Source organism: Mercenaria mercenaria, chromosome 7, assembly GCF_021730395.1.
Source record: "Mercenaria mercenaria strain notata chromosome 7, MADL_Memer_1, whole genome shotgun sequence".
In the NCBI taxonomy this organism is placed as follows: domain Eukaryota; kingdom Metazoa; phylum Mollusca; class Bivalvia; order Venerida; family Veneridae; genus Mercenaria; species Mercenaria mercenaria.
In genome coordinates, this window is record NC_069367.1 from 10,728,611 (window position 1) to 10,752,869 (window position 24,259).

The following is a 24,259-nucleotide window of genomic DNA, read 5'->3' on the forward strand; positions in this document are numbered from 1 at the left end:
ATGTTCTTTATATAAACTTATAAAGTCTTTCTTTAATTCCAAATGTTTTAGTGAAATGCCCAGTGCACCAAGCAGATCTATTACTGTAAAATTTTACGGGTACAAGGTTCTAATATCATTTAGAAAACATTACGTTAAACGTAGCCCGCAAACTGGCATGCTTGGTATCTGTTATATTCGTGACAATAGGTTTACACATGAGAACAATATTGTACAGCAATAAATACAGGACCGGCAGGTCTAGCAATTGCCGCACCCTCTATATTCGCCTGACACAAGACCCTTTGATATTTTTCTTTTTCCTTTACCGAAGAAACCTTGACTGGCCGTCACTACAATTCCAGAAGCGCCCTTGGACTAGCACAGTGTATCAGTGTCTACATGCTAGACTATATGCGGCTTTAAGGTCATGGATAGCCCGGATGGAAAAATGAATTTCTGGTTATGTTATATGGTGAGTATTTTGAAGGGTTGTTGTTAAAAATAAGCTAAAACACAGGTTTTTTCTGCTATTTCTTATATCGACAGTCTCATTTTTTTTCTAAATTCCCGTAGTACTCGAATGTCCAATGCCGTTCTTGATTCTAATGTCCAGTGTCATTCTTGTTTCTTGTGTCCATTGCCTTTCTGTTTTGAATGACCAATGACATGTTTTGATATCCAGTTTTGTTCTCTATTCGGATGTCTAATGTCGTTCTTTGTAATGTCCAATATCAATGTTGTTTTGTATGTTCATTATTGAATGTTTAACTTCTTGCCTACTTCACACTTTAAATGTTTAGTGTCGTTCTCTGCTTGAATGTCCAAAGTCGAGTGTCGAGCTCCTACCCATTTTCACAAACGTGTAGTGACAAACTATTTCTGAACGAAAATTCCAACTTTCAAATATACCGTGTTATGATTATTTGCACAAAAATCGCTTTGACAAAAATATTAGATTTGACCTTGCTTCATTTAAATTGGTGCGCTCTTTATTGCTGACATTGCTATAGTTAGTAAAATTCAAATCATAAATAAAATGTCAAAGACCAAGAGATGTCCAAACCTGTATTCCTACATATTGATGTACATGTATAAAGCAAACGTTTGCATGAAAAAAAACACGATGACATCAGAGTGGTAAATACCTCCTTTTAAGTTTATACTAATTTATTTGAGATCCATTGTGACGTCACTTTGAGCTTGTGACTAAAACGTTGAGCATCTAGAAAAACGAGTACAAGTGTCATTTAAGAATCTGTGGTCGTGACCCCAGTGGGTTTCGACCCCCAACTCGTAACCCCGCGGGATGAGCAGCCGACACCCTAAAAAGCTAGAGCCCCGATCTGAAATTTTAATGCTTTTAATGATCATTTTTCCATTTTTCTTTTCCATATATATTTAGAAAATAAAAACATACGCATACTCATTCTCATTGTTTTAAAGACACCCAATAATCTCACTTTAAGTTTATAGTGAAGTACATTTCAATTTCTTTTAAGGAGAATTTTAGGTTTAATCAATGAGTCAAAAGTGCAAAAAAAATGCTGTTTTGTTTGTTATATGTTATTTTCTATAAATCATTAACGATACATACCAAAAAGCTCGATTAAGGACAAATGGAGGAACCCCATAGTAAAATAACCTGCGATTAGTTGTAGCGTTTCCCAATGTGGTTCTGGGACGATCTGTGTATGAAAAGAATTGGAACCACTGCCTTACCCTTGCATGATCGTAAGAGGCGACTAATAGGGTCTTAACACATGGTTTTGCAGTAACTCTGTGATTCCAGCAGGTATGCAAATTTTGATTCCATACCTCATGTTTTTATTACGATGTAAATGAGATGTGGACCCAAAATTTGTAGTCCTGTTTGGTGCCATATAACCTATACTGTGTTGGTGCGCCGTAAAACCCAAATAAATAAATAAATAAATAGTTGTAGTGTTGATTGGTAATAATATGTAATGCGTAGCTGACTGTTTGGACAGCCACATCAATAAAACAATTTTTGTAATTGTTATCAATTAGAATCTTTATTAGCTGTATCTCTTAAATTATAATTTTTAATGTTCCTTTTTGACTTCAGTACGTCATTAAATAGTGATGTTATAAATAATAAATAAAGTTTCATGCAGTCCAAAAGTTTGCAGGGAGGTTTTGTGGTGGACGCAATATAATTGTATAGTAGGTATGTTGATATTTTGCTAAGTAGTACTAGTTTCTTCTGAAACAAATATAAATTGAATTGTATTAAATGGTCGCGCTTTAAGTCAAACATTTTAAAGTCTAGAAGGAACTTTGACTGATAAAAAATTGAAAAAATAAAATATTGTTATTGATTTCAATAAAATTTTGACACATTACTAATATTTAGATTCCGTTTTTTTTTTCCCATTTTTTTTCTGAAAGACTGCTTTCTGTTACATATACTGAAAAACAATGCCTTTAAAATCCGAAATTACATCTTGACATTAAATGTACAATTACAACAATACATTTCGACAAAAGCAAACAATGACATCGTATAAATTCATTCATTTTACGACTTTATCACAATTTTGAAAAAACAACAACACAGTATTATCTATATTTTTGTGACTTTTAAAACTTCGATGTGGAAGTAAAAGGACTAAAATAGTATCTTTAAGTAAATCGATAGTTTCAAATTGAAGTAAATCTTTATAGCGTAATGCTTTAAATGTGTTTCAATTTCAGAAATGTGTATTGAATAATTGTAAAGATATCAGCAAACTTTCAAATGGCGGATATTATATTATATCATATTGTATAGAGATAGTACCTAAGTTTTTCAAATCATAGGTTTGAAGTTAAAAAGCTTTGAAAATAGAAATATAGACAATATTTTAACCAGAAAATTTTGTGATCAAGGAAATGTAACTCTTCTTGAACATGGAGAGCATAAACATCAAAGGGACATAATATAGCCAATATTTTCTAATTGGGTGCATTTGATTTAAAATTCAACTTTGATCTGGATTGCTAAATAATGATCCATGATACTGTGTGCTAAAAATTTAGAACATCTAGAACAGTCTATTAACAGCAAAACTATGCTTTAGCAGAATCTAAATAGTTAAGCTCTAACTGGGACTCGAACCCAGGACCTCTCACATCTAAGGCAGACACTCTACCACTTCCCTATAACAGCAGTAGCTAATAGCTGTGCAGTTTAATTGCTGGATTACATTGCGTGAACTGGAACAATAACCGGTGAACTCCGGATTATCGGCGTATTCGCTTTGTTACCAAACGGCAATTTTTGTGTAAAGAAAAAATATAATCTAATGCTGCCAACGTCATAATCGGTCAAATCTGCCCAAATTTCTCTGAAGTGTTGTTCAGAGTATGAACTTACTAACTGGTATTACCAATGAAATATTACTTACACTGAATCTTTTATATTTGCCCTTTTTGCAGCTGTCGAACAGCAAAGACGGTGAGTTTTGTCCAAATATAAGTAATTATTTTACCAGTTTTGAGAGGATTTCAATTGATGGGAGATTACAGTTACAAACTAAATACCTTTCTGCAACACATGGAGTTATTATCATTCACTGTCAATCGGTATTATGACAAAGATCGACTGTCATTCATTCATTTCAAAGTTCATTGACAGAGTCCGTTGTTTACATTTTTATCGTAACCGGTGCACTTGTAAAAATCACTTTAGTTTGAAAAATCAAAGTATGCGAAGAGCTATGGTACGGTCTCTATATTGTATTATAATTCATTATACTATTTTTAAATTTTGAAGAAATACGTTTTTACACAAAGCTTCTTTTGCATATGTCTGTGTATAAAATTTATGTATTTTTGGGACGCATTGTTATCGTTTCCCCATGCAGTTTTTATTGAAATATGTATTTTGCTCGATATATATTTTAGAGAGGGCGCCTAGATGTACCAGGGGTGTTTATAATTTAATGAGGACTTGGTGTGCAAGCATTAACATTCCTGGCCCCAATAACTTTTCTTCAGGAGCCAGAATAATCTGCGTAACGTTTATGTTTTTTTATGTCCGCTTACTTTTTCGTATGCATCATATGTCTGAGGAATCATTCTTTCGCTTAAAGCAATTCTTTTTCTTTTAAAAGAATTCTGCAGTTGTTTAAACTATCCGGATGATATTAAAGACTCTGGTAATTCTTGCTGTTCTTGCGTTATCTTATGGACATCTTCCGTCAGATCAGAGGGTACCACCATTTGCGACCAGAATATTATACATAGGAGATGTAAAGGAAATGAAAAAGATTCCGCCTTCGCCGATACCCGGCTTCAATCTTTTACCAGTAAGTTCTTACTGTTTATACCAGAACATTTCTATTTCAAGATATACGTACTTAGGAATATTTCAGTCAATAAGTTCGCTATCAGATATTAATTGTTAATGTAGAAAATTCTTATCAATTTCATTTAACTTGGCTAGAGATATATAAGCTAAATATGCTACTATATAGAAGCATTTACGTGTTACAAAATGCTAGTTTCTTAGTGGCAGTAAAATTATATGCTGCGGTAAGTTATACATCTGTTATGTATTAAAATGCACACAATCCATTTTTTTTTGTTTATTCATAGTAGAATGTGAAGTAATTCCTCTCAAATACCCTGAAATCCCGAAAATAAGCCGATATTGAAAATAAGCCGGTCTCGAAAATAAGCCACCATTTCACTACAGGCAAAAATGGCTCATAAATAAGCCGCACTAAAAATAAGCCGTCCATTTTTTTTTTGTATCAGTAATAGTATCAACACCATATAAGATAGCAAAAGTTATAACTTTTAAACCCTGCACAAATTAAAACTTTAAAAGCAATAAAATTCCTGTCTAAAAAGCTTCTTGTCACGTCAGTTCTACTAATTAACATAACCGGTCTTTATAATACAATGCAACTTTTAATGCGTAATTATATGTTAGCATCGGATTATTTTCTTTAAGAAATTGTAACATATTGTAAGAAAACTGGTATGTCAGAAGTATGAGTATTTACCGACGTCTATGTTTTTACTCAAAAGCAAAATACATGACATCCATGTCTTCAGTATTTTGGTACTCGAAAATACACCGGTTTTTAAACGGTTACTGAATATAATTATGTACTCAAAAGTTCGCCGGACTGAAAAACAAGACGGTCTCGATAATAAACCACCAAATCCTTACGAAAATTTAAAATTTTCGGGATTTCAGGGTATGATATTTGGACATGCGTTCCTTTAAACTCAGTATTTTGAAATGAATTAGATGTGTATTATAAAGAGGCGAAGTTAAACAATTTTGCTTCTGGGTATTAAACTTACAACAAAATTTAAAAACAAAGAGAAGAAACCTACATAAGCAGTCAAAATTGATGATTGAAAACAGACTTGGTACGAGATTAAAATCAGAAGAACAGAAAAAGGTGGAATCAGTACTTGAAGTTTTTGAATACCAGTAACCAGTGAAAGGGGATTTCATTTTAGGATTATTCTATAAGGTCTTGCATTAACAAAATTTAAAATATAACCAATATTGAAAAGTACATATTAAGTTTTTGCTATTTTTTGCAGAAACATAGAAATAAATAAGGCCATCAGATGTAGTAAATATACAAGTACTCAAACAAATATTAAACTAGGTCACAAGCTTGTTACCGGTGGGCCGGTGGTCTAGTGGTAACACGCTTGACTGTCAATCCAGAGGTCCGGGGTTCGAATCCCGGTCCAGGCACTGGAAATTGCTGAGATGCTCTCGAGTGTCCCCCACCTACCTAAAGACCTGTACTGGTTCTTCCAAGGAAAGACGGTTTCGCGTGTATCGGTGCTATACACCGGGCACGTTAAAGAACCAGACTGTCTATTCGAAAAGAGCTAGGCTTAGTTGGCCGGACACGCCTGTATCTGAAAAGTTCTCTCTGTCTGTTCTGGGGGATTTATCTCATTCTGTCCATCTGGTCAGATCGCTCTCTGTCTGTACTAGTAGAGGATGATTTCGCACCCTGTGTGGCTGCAGTTGCTGTAAAGCGCCTTTGAACGTGTTTCTCATGCAATGGGCGCTATATAAATCTGGTATAATAATATTATTATTATTATTATTATTATTATTATTAAAATCACACTAAGCAGTTGTCTTTTTTATTGTGACCTGAACACTTTGGTGGCTAGATTAATGCTTTTTACGAAGAAATATCCCTTAATTTCATGGCTAGTACCTTTCTAATTACAAAACGTGACTTTCATTTTTTTCAGTGGCTTGGTCCATGGTTTTTCCAGTTTCATAAAGCCCCGTGTAGCTGGTCTATTTCTATGGAGTTCACAGATTTTACCAAAGTTCTTGAGTTAGACGGAAACAACGTAGTGAACCGTGAAACTATGAGATACCTTTAGATGGCTAATCTATGACTGATGAACCAAAGAAAACATTCAAATAATATTTAATGAATGTAATTGTTACACTTTCCGAGTATAAAGCATTATCCAAAATCTGTTATAATCTTATTTGTTAAAATGCCTTTTTATTATACAACAATTTTGGTAAGATTGTAACTTGCATACATTAATACAATGCGGTGACCAACCCGCAAGTTAATCTAGACCTAAATTATGATTATTGTTAATACATGCTATTTTATACTATTTAAATACTAATTAGACAATCGTCTAATATTTATAGAAAAGATCCGCTTGCAAAATTATTCAAACACTTTTCTGTTCTTGAATTAATATATAGGAGGTCAGAACAGAGTCTACTTTAGGTATCGTAACCATAATTGATAAATTGACAAAATCAGATGTCTAGTTAGCGTAAGTGAATATGTGAATGACAGTAGTGGACACTAACAGGCAGTTCTGTCATGTGAATAAAACACAGTTCTGTCACTTGCCAGATAATAACTGAATAAATTACATTTTACGAAAATTTTGGATATGTGATGGGAGGAAATATGCCACCATAGTTTACATTTATTGTCACCATACCTGTTACAGCGAATATCATACTAAGCAAATTTTCCGAAGCCGGTGTTATGGTGACGTCATTGGTTATTCGCTGCGTTCTCGTACTGGCTTTAGAATCATTAATGACAATAATTTACAATTTCTTTCTGATGTTTTATCCTTGAAAAAAAAAAAAAAATCAACTAAGTGGAAACTTTTCATGCATAAATTTTTGAATGATAAATATTTTTCAACACTGTATTCACTGCGGAGAAAACTACTTCCTCTCCGCTAGGATCACCTTGTTAACTTGTTAACGAAAGTTTTAAAATCCACCAGAATGACTAAGTATGAATCAAAGTATACTTGCGTTACCGTAAAGTTCGATTATCGACCAAGACCTTTGGGTCTGCTCTTTATGTTAGCTATTAAATAATCATTTTAAGAATGTAAATACTATATTGACTGCGAAAAGACTTTTAAAACTTTGATATTTATCATTTAAAAGCAGATTAACACTTGTCTACTAGTTTCCTATAAGTCATACTTTATATTCGTTTCAGAAACCATGGTCTGTGCAATTCCGTTACCTCAATATGGTACATCAATGGTCCTGGAGATTTCAAAGGCATAGACCCCGTTGGTAAAAACTTATATGTTACAGTTTATTTACTGAATTATTTTTTAATTCATTCAGTTTTCCCTTTCCGTATATTTTGGTTGGATTTAACGTCGCACCGACACATGACAGGTCATATGGCGACTTCCAGCTTTTGATGGTGGAGGAAGACCCCAGGTGCCCCTCCGTGCATTATTTCATCACGAACGGGCACCTGGGTAGAACCACCGACCTTCCGTAAGCCAGTTGGACGGCTTCCTCACATGAAGAATTCAACGCCCCGAGTGAGGCTCGAACCCACATCGGTGAGGGGCAACCGAGGGTATTGAGAGGAATAAACAAAGTCCTCCAAGATACATGGGGTATCTCACTGAACCAGTTGACAAGAATCCCCCATGGAAGACGTAAGCATCTTTTGGAGTGTTCTTTGGCAATATATGCAGGAAATATTTTTTCTAAATTAATGCATACAGGATTCAACTTGTATTTTTTGTGGTAATAACATTTAATAATGAATTAAATATGTAGGACAATCTAATCTTGTGTTTAATAAAACAATCACAACAGTTTACCATGCTACTAATACTGCAGATAATAAGGGTTCACTTGCATAATTGAATTTTGTTTTTTGCTAGGGGGAAATTATAATCGTTTCTACAATATTTGGGAAACAAAAATTGACTGTTCTCCAAACACATTTAAAAATGGATGTATTATACCAAATAAACATATGATATTAGACAATTAACACAACGAATAGGATGTCACATATATAAGCAAGAAACGAAAGCTTTCTGTATTTTGAATAATTTTGCCTCCATATATACAATGTATTATTATTCAACTTTACAATATTACACACTGTATTAGATCAATTGCAAACATCATATGAAACAGACAGAGCTAATACAAAACATCACTGAGTCAATATGAGAAAAACAAGGCCAATACGGAATTCAAGCATTTTGATTGGTTCAAAAGAGAGGGCCAATACGGAGAAGCCACTTCCGTTAGATTTTTAAATGACGCCATTTTGTTTTACATCAGAGTGATACATGTTTTTTCACATTTTGACAAAAAGTCATCCAACATGTTCATTTAATAACCAAGTATGACTGAGCGGGATGTACGTCTTCAGAGATTACAACGATACTTTCGCTTATTCGGTATTGTGTAAAATGCAGGTGTTTCCTGTCAGAAATTCTGGCAGTTGTCAAGGAAAATAATAAGAAAAAATGGAAACTCTGATTAATTAAAAGGATGAGACTTATCTTTAACAGACATTTTGATAGTGTGGACTATTTGTGCAATGATAAATAGCGATTCAAATGCTGGAAAGAGGATGAATAAATTGGCGAACAAGAGTGTCAGTTGTGAACTGCAAACAATTTCGGATAAGAATTAAACGAGGCATGGGACTATATAATATGTGCTTGGTTGGTTGTATTATCTTGATCAACACATATGTGTATAATTTTGTGTCTCGTTGCTTGTAGCCTAAAAGGAAATGATTTTTAAAGCAGTTTTTTATCACAGTTCAAATGTTTAGATACTCGCTAAAGAAAATAAATAGGAATTCCAAAAATAATAAGGTAAGTTCTAGTTACTCTTGATTAGGTCGCATTAAAAATATCTCTCAAAATTATTCTCAAGTACCTACATACAACTCATTCTGTTTTACTGGGAAAAAATGATCATGATTTCTAAAATACATCTAAACAACTTGTCAAGATTTTTCACCTGAACGTGCATAGCTGTCATAAGGTAATTCACAGAGTTCTTACGGTGTTATCGTCAACAGTTGAAAGTTGAATAATAATATTATCATTAATCAAACGATTTTATATTGGCCTAGTTATTTGTCCTCGGGCAGTCGTATTGGCCATCGGCCTACGGCTTCGGGCCAATATGACAAACCTTGGACAAATAACAAGGCAAATATGAAATTGCTTGATTAATAACATTATAGTAAAGTGATTTCAATATTTTAAATACACTTTGTCGGTGTCATATCAACTTACATGTAAATAAGTATTTGCTAAATTTGCTTAAGAGGGTAAATGTATTATGCCTATTATAATTATGGTAGGCTTTATATGTTTTACAAATCTACATGGCTTTGGACAAACTCTTTAAATGATTATTCTGTGTCATAATTTGTACAGATTGGTTTAAAACCTAATATTTCATCGTTTATAAGTGTGAGCTCTTTTGCTGTAATTTCGCTGAAATATAATATTTTGTTATTACAAAATTATTTTGCAAAATGCGAAAACAAAACAAATGAATGTGTCATTGTTTGATATGATGACGTCAGTCACTTTTGTATCACATAATTATAAAAGAATAATGTATCTGGATCAACGAAATGAAGAATATTACTCTCTAAATAATTCATTAGCATTAATCTATTTTTCTTTTGCATTTAGGTTGTTCGTCTGGTGGAAAAAAGTAAGGTTAACTTGCCAGAGTACAAGAGCAAATGGAGTGAAACAATGACACGAGCACAGTCATTGGTTATTGTTGTCAGAAAATGCAAAAAAAAAAAATAAAATGTTTATTAAAGCTTTGAAAATTTGTATTCTTTTCTATATCTGGTATTTCCAACTGAGGACTTTTTGTTGGCAACACATGGTTTGTGTAATGTTTAACCCTTCTCTGCAAAAAAGAAAACTATTATTGTAAATTTGACTATATGTGCCTGTCTTAATTTTCAAAACATATTTAAATTCTACACTTCATTATATACTGAAATACCCGGAAAAGCTGTACTTATATTCAATTAAAATGATGTATTTTTGTTGTTATTGGGTTAAAAGTCATCTGATTAAATTGATGTCACGAGCTTCGTTGATACTGTAGGAAGACTTAGCATTCTGTTAGGTATGAAAGGGTACCTGGCACACCAATCTTCTGCATGCCAGCTTGAATGATTCCTGATATGAAGTATTCTACACCCGAAGCGAGGGTTTCGAAACCACAGCGGTGTTGAGGAAGAAATTCCAATTTCAATTCAACAAACACTGTGACAGTAGTTGATACAAACGGACCTATCATTTATGTACAATTTTTTATTTCAATATTAAATATTCCTGTAATTCATCTCAATGATCAGTCAATTATTTAAGGTTCTAAAGCTTTGTTACGCTATTTAGGTCCGTTACCCTTACACATTTCGTAAATAACTTAATCACGTCCGCATTTTAAAGCTGCATGCCTCCAGATCGTTCAACAACAACAAAAAAAAGTATTGACAAACTTTATGTTACGGAAACACATGAGAATTTGCTGTTTTCACTACTTTTTACGATGAAAATCGGAAAGCGTTTGTCACGCTTTTCCTCCAGGTAAACTGTCTCGATTATAAATATCTATATTTTGAAGTCATTATTCGTCTTTATCGTCGCGGCGGTCCGGGGTTCGATTCACGACGCGGTCATCTTTTTTTCTTGATTTGGATTTTTTAAAATATTTTAGAAACAAAAATTCAAATTCTAATAATCATAATATGACCAAAACTTCAATTTGAAAGAAAGATTATTTTTTAGCTAAATCTGGGGGCATGCTGCTTTAAGAAGTTCATTTCCCCACCTGAAACAAATGATGAATTTTAAATACACTATGTTGAATCCCGATATCTCATCAATTGTGAACATTTTATTAAACATGTAAGCAAGGATTGCCTTCAGCTAAGCAGCTGATCGACCTAACCTTGACCTCTTAATGCTACAGTTAAATTTGAAGATGCTACATGGAATTTCCTCCCGACTACAGTTACACCAAAATTAGAAGAAGTAATCGACCAAAGTCTTAAATGAATAGATACCGACTAAATGATCTCCCCTGAATAGCTAAAGATGAGAATAAGCTTAAAATCGTAGAGATGTGTGAAAACGCAAAGCCAAACGCAGATCAAAATATCAATATCACTATGACTTTACTGTCAATTTTTACTGAAATGAGGGTAGCTCCAAAACTATTTATCTGCTATGTATGGGCCATTAACAGGTGACTAAATTTCTAAGATAGCAAACTAATTGTGTTGTGTTAATATGATTGTAGTATGGAAAGGTCAAGCTGCATGACTAAACGTTTTGAACTTTGAGCTTTGGAATGTTAAAGAAGAAAAAATAAGATGTGAAAGATACTCTGGAAGCATACACTAAGTCTGGCTATGATAGGTGATGAAATGTGCAACACCCCTCACGCCCCATAGCGCAGAATTAATCTGAGTTCTATCTTTGAAGAAGAAAAAAAAAAGATGTGTAAGATACTCTGGAAGCATACACTAAGTCTGGCTATGAGAGGTCATGAAATGTGCAACACCCCTCATGCCCCCATAGCGCAGAATTAATCTGAGTTCTATCTTTGAAGAAGAAAAAAAAAAGATGTGTAAGATACTCTGGAAGCATACACTAAGTCTGGCTATGAGAGGTGATGACATGTGCAACACCCCTCATGCCCCCATAGCGCAGAATTAATCTGAGTTCTATCTTTGAAGAAGAAAAAAAAAAAGATGTGTAAGATACTCTGGAAGCATACACTAAGTCTGGCTATGAGAGGTGATGACATGTGCAACACCCCTCATGCCCCCATAGCGCAGAATTAATCTGAGTTCTATCTTTGAAGAAAAAAAGATGTGTAAAATACTCTGGAAGCATACACTAAGTCTGGCTATGAGAGGTGATGAAATGTGCAACACCCCTCATGCCCCCATAGCGCAGAATTAATCTGAGTTCTATAGTTATTGTAATAACAGTAAATGTTTTCCATAAAAAAAAAACAATACGAAGACTAGATAAATTAAAATGCATGTCAGTCATTTAAATCTTTTAAGTCATTTATGTTATGATTTTAATTTCAAGTCAGTTCCGTTTTATGCCACTTGCTGTACTATGTAAATCTAATTGATGTAACCTTGATACTTATTCGTTTTTTAACACTATCAATATTAACTGTTGTTAATCACTGAGTAATAATATTTAAGATTAAAACATAATTATTGACACAACATACACTATGAATCAAAACTGTAATGTATGAGAATATAATTATCTAATTTTTATACATTGTATTCAACATGTAGATTAAATTAAGTCATTAATACTTTTTTTCGTGTTTTTTTTTTGCGCGTAACGAAAGGATTGCGGATGGCGGATTGCTTTTACATATCATACAGATAGAATTCAAACTATTTAAGAAAGTACGAGTAGTTTAGTATTTTCAAAAACAGACTGGAGAGCCCGTCGCATTGTTTTCTGTGACTCTGATGGGCAAAGACTAGGCGAAAGTATAAGATAATATCAGTATCGTATGGCGCACAACAAGAAAGTTATCTTAATATGCTAGTTACAATTTCGGATGCTCTTAGTGCTTTTAAAAATACCTACCGCAAATGCGTTTGTGGTAACTTAAGACCTATCTTTATTCATACGTAGAGAAAATGTATCTGTACAATTATTATATGAGAAACCACATGATATTCACCATTGCCTCGTGTCCGTTCTTTGTGCTATACGGTGCCCGTCTTCTGCGTGTCACTTCTCATCGATCCAAATCCTACGCTAGGACATTAAATATTCTTCAGTTTTTTAATTCCTTACTTTACATGAGGTGTGTAACGTAGACAATGAATGTAGTCCGTTTTTCGCATAGTTACCTTTATTACAGCTTAGAGGAGAGCGGTGGTCTAGTAGACAAGGTTTCGGCCGCTAAAGCCGAAGGTTGTTAGTTCGAGTCCCACTTGGGTCACAACTGCGCTTTCTCATATGACAGCAGTACTGGTTTTTCGAGGAAACAGAATCGAGAGTGGTTCAAATAAGCTTGAAACTTCCATCACAAGCAAGCTAGATAAAAATAGTATAAACTAAACTAATAAGTTTAAACTGCAATTAATGTTATCAACTTGCATCTTTCTGAAGACGAAAAGGATGGTGATATTTTCATCCATCAAACTGAGAATTTTTAATCACATTAATTGAAAATGTAGCGAAAATAATGTTAAACGTAAACTACTTTTAAGTTGCATACATTATTGCTGATTATGATAAATACGTAAAGTGATTGGTGCCATAATCATCAATTTTGTGCTCATACAATAACTCGCCTGAATGCACACTTTTATATCATAGTGACTTTGTGGGATAATTAGTTAAATAAAAGGAAATACCTGCAAGAAATTACAAATAATTACTGTCATCATTCTAAAAACCGTTAATTAAGTTAAAAAAGTAAGAATAATAACACTGAATAATTATTACAATTATAATATACAGAATGGGGCGCGGCAGCAGTTATAAACAGTGTTTGTTTCATGCCGCCCGATAGTTTGGAGCTTGGATGCCGGTGAAAAGATTGTATTAACAGGTAAGTGTGTGGATTTATTCGCTTTAATATATTTATAATTTAGCCGCCTTACATTAGTAAGATTTAGATTTAAGTTTGAAATAAAGTCATTTATTATTTACCTATATAAATTCTGTAAAAACAAATCCGAGTAGTACCTTTTAAATTCCGTATTGTACATTTTATATCGTATGCTGCTGGACTTCTTTCATTAATATGCATGACCTGACACAATTCTATGAATAGCGCACATAAAAAACTTCACAAAGTTTCATTTTAATATCGATATACATTAAAGATTTCGTTAAGTAACAAAACAACAAACAAAACGGTAGATGTAGCTAGATCTGGGATTTTTTATTTGGCACTCGTGGACTGCGCACCTGGTGAGATCCGATCTGGAATAAATCCACTCGTATTACATTTCGAAAATTTAGAAAGTCGTATTAATAACTAGAAATGTAGAACAAAGCAATTCAGTGAGTTTGACGCATTTTTTAATTTACAAAATTATTTCGTGAAAGTCGTAAGATAGATAGAAAATATATTTTCTGCGTTCATCATGCTTTGAAGCACTGATTGTAAAAAAGAAGGATTTAAGTGAAACTCGTGCATTTTAATGTAATTTTCATTGATCCTGACTGTTTTATATTTTATATTCTATCATTTTTAAAAACATTAGTCATACATATTTCTCGTAATTAAAACAGCTGGATTTTTGAAAGATAAGTTATCTTCTTCTGTTATGATGCAAAATAAGCTTGTTTGAAAGAGACCACTTTGTAGAGTGACAATAAAAGTTTTAATATGTATTATGCAATTTCTACTAAGTCCTTGACAGGGATTTACAAATGCTTCATCATTTAAAACAATAGATAAAAAATGGGGAAAACAATACCGACAATTGCTGTATAATCGTTATTTGACTCCCTGGATAAAGATGGATGCATATTTCAAAGCGCAGTCACAATCTATTATACATTTACTATCCAGTACAATAATGAAGATCTGATGATAGATAACAGTTTCATGATTGCTATATATATTATGTTGATAAAGACAAGTTTTGTTCTGGTTCATCTGTAAATAGCTAGATTTGTATCACGAATTTCCTACATATAAAGGTAACACGATCCCCGTTGTAATTGTCTTGATGGTCTAACATTGGATCATGGTTCTTGCAAATGCCACAACTGTAAAAAAATAGTTCAAGCAAAATTTTTGAAACAATATCAAGGCTATTTTATACATCTTTTTCAAAATCGAAATATAGAGTTTTCAAACTTTGATATGCATGTCTGTGCATAAGATATTTCAATATATAATAACATGTCACATAACACATGCTGTTCTTCAGCACAACAGTACAATCAGCAGAAGACTTAACGTTCACATCCTCAAATCATTTTCTTAACGTCGATGGGAAAGAGAAACAGGAAATTCAGTATTCAATATTAAAAGATAAAACATAAAATTGTATAAGAGGGTCCTACAAAAAGTTCTGGCACAAGTGGGTATTCCAGACATTTTTAAAAACCCTTCATTGCACTTAAATGGTGTGTCCGATAGCTAACGATATCAGTTTATTTCGTGCAAAATTCTCTTGCGAAGAGAACAATAATTTCGATGAAGGGGTTGTACGCAAGTTTCTTCAATGCTAGTCGGCCAGTCGTTCAAGTACCTTGTCCATCTGGTCATACAGTCACTGGGCGATTCTACAAGAACTCTAAACTGAAGAAAGTGAAAGAAACGTCCAAGAAAGGAGGTCAGAAGTTTACCTCATGCATGACAACGCCTCCTCTCATAAGTGTGAGTTTTACTTCTGAAAAGGAGGAAGTTGTAAACCATCCACCTCATTCACCTGACCTGAGTTCCTGTGACTTTTTCTATTTCCAAGGCTAAGAAATGCTTTCTGGAAAGAAATATAAGACCAGAACTTCTCTTGGCACAGCCATTTATCAGTGTTACCAACATATACCCCAAGAAAAAAAAAACAACAACTATTTACCTGCTTTTCGTGATTTGGTAAAAAGGTTACAAAAATGTATTTCGGTAAAGGTGGAATACTTTGAAGGTGTGTAATAAAAATAATTTGGACTAAACTTAGCACTTAATTATAAGAAATCCGAACTCATGACAGAACTTTGTACAGGACCCTCGTATTAAGTTGATCTTCTGGAGTTAAAAAGATGAACATATTTAGTGCATTTTGGTTATATCTAATATGTTAAATATATTTTAACACATGCACAATGGCACGACCAGAAGACATTCTATTTTGTCACGTTTTATTACGGCAGATAATGAATATCCAAACACAAGGTACGAAAAACACCTTTTATTTTTCATTTTTCAAAGTAAATAGAACTGTACAGAGCTGAAGGACTCATGATGGAATTAAAGGCTCTGATGGTTCTTGCTGTTCTCTCCTTCACTTATGGCGAAATTCGGCCGGAAAAGAAGATACTACCATTTGTGTCCAGAACTTACAGCAGTAGATTCTCTGGAGATGTGAAAGAAGTATTAAAGATACCACCTGCTCCAATGCCTGGCTTCAATCTTTTACCTGTGAGTACTTTCTTATTTTGAAGCGTGAGAGTTAGACTTTTCTTAGACGTTTTTCTTTTTCCGTGACTTTAGAGTTATTGGAAAACGACCGCAAGAGATTTCAAACATGTTATTTTTTCTACTGGAATGTTGAAGATAGTAGGAGTTTATCCCTCACTCGATATCTTATTACTTGATATTTGTCTGAATCAAAAAAGACGTATGCAATTATTGCTTTTTAATGTGTTTTTTATTATTATTTTTTTTTTTTTTGGGTGGGGGGGGGGGGGAAGGAATTATCACCACACCGACAGAATTATAGGCTAAATGGCGACTTTCTAGCTTTATTGATGGAGTCAGAGTCCAGGTGCCCCTCCGTGCATTATTACTAGAGGTAGTTTGATTTACAGTTCGTTCTGTTAGTTTCTATCTAAAAACAACTTTAAGGAAAAATATCTCACAGGAAAATCCATGCCTCCGCAAACCGCAATCCATTGCAGTGCACGTACTGACGTGCACACGGCCAGTCCATTTGACCGGCTTTCCTTCAGCAACTTCATTTCTCATGTTTATAATGGTTATCATTATTATACACATCGTGTATATACTATACTCTTAATGCTGAGCGCCAAGCAAAGAAGCTGCTTGTAGCATTTTTTGCCTCACTGGAATATCACGCCGTAGAAACGTAGCATGATGCCCCACCCAGTCACATTATACTGACACCGGGCTGACCAGTCCTAGAGCTATACCCTTAATGATAAGCGCCAAGCGAGGAAGCTGCTAGTACCTTTTTTACGTCCTTGTTAAGACGCGGTCGGGGATCGAACCCACGACCTACCGCACTCGATTCGAACGCTCTACCGCTATACCTCTAGGCTTCCGAGGCTGTGTAAATGGAAAGATAACGTGGACAGTATACAAAGTGAAAGTTAAAAGCAAAATTTAAAATGAAAGTTAAAAGCAAGACTTACTTTCGGGAAACTCTTCTTCAAACAAGCAACCGTTTTCTCTATGCTCGAGGCCTTTATGTTGTTTTTTTTTTCGTTTTTTAAAATAAAGAAGAAAAAAAGACTCCGTCCTGTATTTGAGCATAATCAAGGGTCTTGATCTAGAAAAGCTAGGTAGAAGTATGTTCTTCAAAAGAATTGCAACAGATCTTTGCATATCTTTATCTTTCAAGTTAGATAAAGAATTTAAACACGTTTCACGTTTCTGTTTAATTTAGTACAAATGTCACCTGAAGCGAGTAATAAATAAGTTTGCTAAATGAGTTCGGTAAGGTTACTTACATATTTACCAGACTAGTGATATCATGCTGCAAATATGGCCAAATAAGTAGCTTAAAACTGGTAGTAGGTAGTCTATGAAAGTGCACATCAACTTCTGCATACCAAAATGTTCGTCAGAATATGTAGTTTTTAGAACTGCCTGATGCCAGTTTCTAGTCACTGGGCAAAGTCCTCAAATTCAAAATGGCCGCCAATATGGCCGCTGATACATGAAAATGATACCCGATGCATAAATTTGCAAAATAGAACATTTTACTGTTGTAAATAAATTTGAAGTTAATATAAAATGTTAAATTTTATAAATCTGCAAAATTATATCATTTATCGATATGAAATACAACTTTTTGACACTTTTTGGGTACCAATTTATATGGACTTAAATGTGATGAATACTATTTTTTGAACATACGGTCGAAATAAAAATTGTTTGTATTCCCTGTTTACTTTTTGTTCTTTACACAATGAAAGTCCCGGTTGAACAATTGGTAATAAATTGTGATAACTTTATTATTTGTTAAAGGATACATTCAAATAATGATAATATGTATATATAAGGGGGTGGGGTAATTAAATAAGAATATATATAATAACAGGTTAAATAAAATAAATTGATAATCATCTTTCAGTTATGATACATCCTACTATAGTTTAAATTAAAATCAAAACAATGTATAAAGTACGAAATATATATTTAGAACGAAACGTACCAATTTATAAAAAAATGGCCGGGCCAAGATGGCTGCCGCAATTTTTTTTGCTAGACTTTTATTTTATACCGGCAGCAACACCTTTGAAGAATATGCTATAGCTTGTTGATTTCTTTGCGTTATAACAGTCGTACATATGTTGATTATTTAATTGCATTGTGATTTATAGAGTAAACTGTAATATATTTTTGACTTTTAATAAGAAAAACCGAAACAGAACATAGGTATATACACCCCATACCAGATATAGGTTATAAATGTAAATATTCATATACAAATATCTAATAAATGAATTTTTTCACCTACACTAAATTCACAGTGAATAAACAATTTTTAAATTAAATTACCTGACAAGGGAAACTTTTCCTTACACCAGAGTTACGGGAAATAACTAAATTCTCCGCTCTTCTGTTGGAAATACAGGACCGAGTATTTTTGGGCCGGAGGGTTAAAACACCCGTTTGCACGTTCCAATAATTTCTGCCACTGTCTGGGCAGTCATTAATGCCCAAAAAATAGGGGCTCCCAAAATCTGAAACACCATGAGACAAACTGGCCCAACAAATGTGGGCTGCCAAATCTGAAAATCCCAGGGGACAAAATGCACAACAATGTTGGCTGCAAAATGGGAAAAACCCCATGGACAACTTATGACGAAAGGTCGCCTGGTGAATACTCAAAATGGCCTGGAATTCCCTGCCAACCATGTGGTAAATGCAGGGAGAAAAGAATCCTTGGGGAACATACACTTTACAAAATGGTAACCTCCCCTGGTTTAATATCTTACATCATATAAAATTTACAAGGGTAATATCCCCTTTGTTATACATCCAAAACTGACCAATCATAAAATAGGAAATTCATTTACATTATATACAATTACAAGTGTAATCTCCCCAGTCTTATATATTCTGAATTGATCGTTGTGAAATTTCACCTACACATGTAACTTTACAAGGTACTCCCCCTGTGTACAATCAAAATAAAATATAAAAAACTAAGACTCATACCGGATCATCACGGGGGAAACACCCTACCTCATTTGAAATATTGCTTACTCTTGAAAAGTGACCCTCCAGTCAGACTGAGAATAACTCTGCTCCTTCAGTTCAGGTCAATCTCTTCTCAGGTGATCTCTGGGACAATTAAAGCATCTCCCTGGAGATCTAGGCAAAGTACGATTCCTTAGCCAAGATTTCCCCCCACAATTAAAGCAGCCCCCCCCTTTTCCAACTAAACTACCTGATCTACCCGGACTGTTTTTCCCGAACTAATTTCTTCCGGGACTATACGGAGAGGGAGACAATAATTGATCAACTTTGGCGGCAAGCTCAGACATAGCTTTCAACAAATCTGTCTGCTGCATAGTAGCGTTTTCTTGGTATTTAAGTTGGCTTTTTGCTAGCGGTCTCCTGGACTTTAATCGCACTGTTTAGTAACTCTGAGAGGGCATGTTGCTTGGTGTTGGAGCGACTTTAGAACTAATATTCTGACTTGAACATCTGAGTCTGTACTGGGGGGAAGCCCTTCTGAACGTCTGGGAATTGACCAATATTTGGACATTCCTTTATGCGGAGACAGATTGCCCTGTAAAGCATTAGGCACTGTTGAAATTCCTTAGCACGTTCTAAGCACGAGCGTACCGAATTTAGTTTCAGTTGGATCACTTTCAGCCGCATTTACGCCCCCGCATTCCATAACAAAAACGGGTTACAGCCTGTGATTCATCATGCCTGGTCAACGGATGGAAATGCCTAGTGGCAAATTCTAACACCCTATATCCCCAACCGTCAAGGCTCTCATCCGGGATTTGTGTAGCAGACTGAAGTTGGACTAGATATCTTTCAGTGTGTGGGGGGGGGGGGGGGGGGGGGAGGGGGGGGGGGGGGGTTAAATCCCAAAAGTTCCGTTCCAATTCTATAATTAGTTCTTCATAGGAGATGTTACACATACGTCTGCTTGAGTTTGAGAAAAACTCCCCCGCCTTCCTTTAAAGGTTCAATTCTATATGAAATTTGCTCTGTTCTTCCCCACTTATTATAACGTGCATATGTTTCAAACTTATGACGGAAGGTTTCCCCAACTTGAGGTGCCATCCGAGGGTGGCATTTTTGGGAAAGCTTTAAGTCTTTTTTTGAATTTCTTGGGTCTTGCAGTAGGTTGTGCGAGGGCAACCCCATTTTATTCATAAACCGCACATCCCGAGCTATTATAGTCTTGCAAACCAGAGTTACGGGGGAGCACGTAAGGCGCCTACTGTTAGTCCCAATAGCACCTGGGGGCCCGGGTTTCAGGGTTCAAGAGGGAAACCCATTGGTTGGTGAATTGGCTTGACCCCACAACTCACTTGATGTTCATTTTAGTTCAAAACCGCACATCCGAGCTATTATAGTCTTGCAAACCAGAGTTACTGGGGAGCACGTAAGGCGCCTACGCTGAGTCCCCAATAGCACCTGGGGCCCAGGTTCATGGTTCAGATGGAACCATTGGTTGGAAAATTTGGGCCCTTGAGCCACAGCACTCAACTTGATGTTCATAAGGGGTTTATCTCTTGAAACCGAATATAACAGACCAGAACCCCCCCAAGGGTACATGATCTGAGCCGCAATCGACTCATTTACCCTAGGTAAGATCTGTGCCCTTGTGGCAGGCACTTTGAACGGTGCCCTAGCATGCATATTTGCATAAGCTGGGGTGCGGATCATGGGAGTAGCGACGGCATCAGGGCATGAACCCACCATAGTGTATGGTGCCGAGCCACTAAGGATGCATTAGCGGGTAATTGTGCAAAGGAAGCATCGTAGGGGTGAGATGGCAGTGCAGCAACTGTAGTATTTGAGACGAGGCCAGACCGGACCCAGCTATACTTGTTGGAATGGATTGAACCCCATCGAAACCCATTCCGGATGCCAGAGGTTGACACAAATGACCACCCCTGGGTTGCGCTACGCGAGAGGGAGCTAGTATATTTGTACTAAGTTTGCCACTCATACAGTAGGGTGTTTGTGCAACAACATGATCTCTAGCTCAATGTGGAAAGGATCGAGCCACCGTTTGTTCCACCGGTGAGATGTGGTCGACCCAGAGCGTTTTGACAGGGTGACGGAAAATTATTTCCCAAAAGCCACTTGTGGGTTTTGGTGCAGAAACTGTTGCGGGTACATTTGTGTCAATAGGAGGGCATGATCGCCTGTGCTACCCATATGGAGGGTGGTCTTGCAATAGCATTCTGGCCCCCGTGAGGGGGACGGGATTGATCCCAAGGGGCCCCCTGTAGGTACTAGTGCGGCACAGTTCCTGGCACTTTGAACCCGTTGTAGGGCCCTGCAGCCCTGCTCCTCCCGTGTAATTGGGTGGTTTTACCAAATGGACTGTTTTATGTCGGGCGGACACAGCCTATTCCATATTTTCTGCCTGAGATTGTTGTACCTACCCAAAACGGTAAAGCTGTACCATGATGAGGGTCAAATACCCCACTCCCGCTCATAGGGTATAGCGGCATAAACTGGATGCCGGTAAAATTGTACCTGTTGCGGGGCACGTTCCCCGGAACCACCCAAAAGATAATTTGACTCAAAAGCTGATAAGGGGGTATTCGTACCAGGCGAAGGTATTTGCCCCCGGTACCACTACTAAGACACGGATGCGGGCGTATTTGTACAATGTGGAGGTATTTGCCCCCGGTACCACTACTAAGACACGGATACGGGCGTATTTGTACCATGCGGAGGTACTTGTCCACCGTGCCACTACTAATAATACTTGGGACGGAAACCGATGTATGCGAATTTGTACCAGCGGAGGTACTTGTCCCCCATACCTCTTGATGCCATAGTCAGAACTGGTTTATATGCACAGAAGTCTGGCACATTTTGCCAGCATAGAGGTTCATGCTGCTTGACCCGTTGGTTCAGACATACGGGAGGCGGGGTCGGCCTCCCCTGAAAATTTCCCCATGATGCGATACCAAAGATGAACTCATTTCATTTGTATTCGGGTAAAGGGGATGATCCCCTGCCATCCGTAAGGTTCGGAGATGTATGCATTGCTGGATCTGACATAAGGGAGGCGGGCTTGGCTCTCTGAATATTTGCGTGATGCGATACCAAAGATGAACACATTTCATTGTATTCGGGTAAGGGGATGATCCCTGGAGCCACCCTAAAGTTCGGAGATGTACGCTTGGGTGGATCAACCTACGGAGGCGGGGGCTTGACCCCTCTGAATATTTGCGGATGCGATCCAAAAAAGAACTCATTTCTAAAATATAAGGTAAACATTTTATTTCTACAAAACAACTTACGTCTAACAAGTAAACTTTAAATCGCAAAACAATTTATATATGATTGTGCGTATTTGACGTATACAAAGATACCCCATTAAAAAATGTCTAAATACTTCCCGCATATGTTTTCAAAGACACTCTTCAATTTAAGGCTTTTTCTACATTTTGGTTCTGCTATAATTACCTCATACAACAAAGTATGAGAACACATATATTTTCTTAAATAACAAATAAATAAAATTATGATGTTGCTAAATTCAAAACCATGACTTACATGTAGTTTACTTAAATCATAGCAGTATTCCATATTTTACTGATATTATCATATCTCACAAGGTTACAAGCTTACAACTGAACATAAAATGTCGAAGACATTATTCGTATGTTGTATATTAATCATTTTACATTTTCTTTTTAAAAGAAAATGACTAGCAAGCGGTTTAAAAGTTAAATCAATATTTTATGTAATTGCTAAAGAAATATTCTATTAAATGCTGTTTTAATCTTCCTTTTTAAATTTAGCCTGTTTTTAATTACTTTTAGCAAACAGTGTTTACTTAAAGATCGAACCGGACATATGTGAAATGATAATATTTCATCATTTACCGATTTCCACACCAATAGTAACTTAGTTTTATTAATGTCGGGATATAAAGCCCCACATTTTTTCATGGTAATGTTCTTTTTCACAGTATTTTTTTCCCTAGAAAAAAAAAACAATTGCACATTAAAAAAACCTGCACCTTTATTAAAAATGAATTTAAAGAAATACACATATTTTTATTAGTGTTTTCATAGATTTTACCCAACCCACTAAGCTGGTTTACTTAGCCCTGATTCTTGGGGTTAAAAGAAAAAAAATAAATTAACATTTGTCATGTCAAAACTTAGATTATAGTTTATGAAATTCTGAACACAATAAGCATAAAACTGTAAATATAATAAGCAATTAAAATTGTAGAATTAATAAAGAATGTATGAAAAAAACGATTTTTTTTCTGATCATTTTGCTGCAAAATCCATCAAAATTTTTTAAGAAATATTTCGTTTACTTAAAGATGAAATATACTATGTTTTAATCTATTCTACAACAGGAACTAGTATAAGACTATAGGGCGTTCTTTAAATTTGAAATATATTGTCTAGCAATATTTAAATATGATTTTTAATTTCGGCGGCCATAAAGGGGCCATTTGAATTTGAGCACTTGCCCACCACTTGCAAATTGGCATCACTGGTTTAGAAACTCAAACCAACAACATTTTGAATATAGTTTGCCTATGTGCACCCTTCGTAAACCACCTACCCCGAGTCAACTCGTTTGCTACAGTAATAAGAGAGTGTAATTTGCCGGTGTTGTGGCTCGGCCTTGGGGTTGGATTTCTAAAAATAAATTTTTAAATTAACTGTAGATTCGAAAAAAATCAACGGTTATTAAAATAAAAGTCAACGTATAATGGTTATGAATGTATCGAGTTTTATTTTTTTCAGTTTCAAAAATGTATTTTTATTTTAGTGGGTCGGCCATGGTTTTATCAGTATCATAAAG

The 24,259-nt window shown here is 35.4% G+C and overlaps 1 protein-coding gene across 1 annotated transcript in view; it reads left to right on the top strand.

Moving 5' to 3' along the window:
- Positions 1 to 13,620: 13,620 nt before the first annotated feature.
- The window catches only part of LOC123543599 (uncharacterized), a 42,804-nt gene continuing 32,165 nt past the window's right edge, over positions 13,621 to 24,259 (top strand). Inside the window, exons 1-2 of the mRNA XM_053547553.1 lie at positions 13,621 to 13,900; positions 16,238 to 16,447. Of these exons, the coding sequence (XP_053403528.1) occupies positions 16,268 to 16,447 (180 nt within the window). The 5' untranslated portion in view covers positions 13,621 to 13,900; positions 16,238 to 16,267. The remainder of the gene's footprint in view (positions 13,901 to 16,237; positions 16,448 to 24,259) is intronic.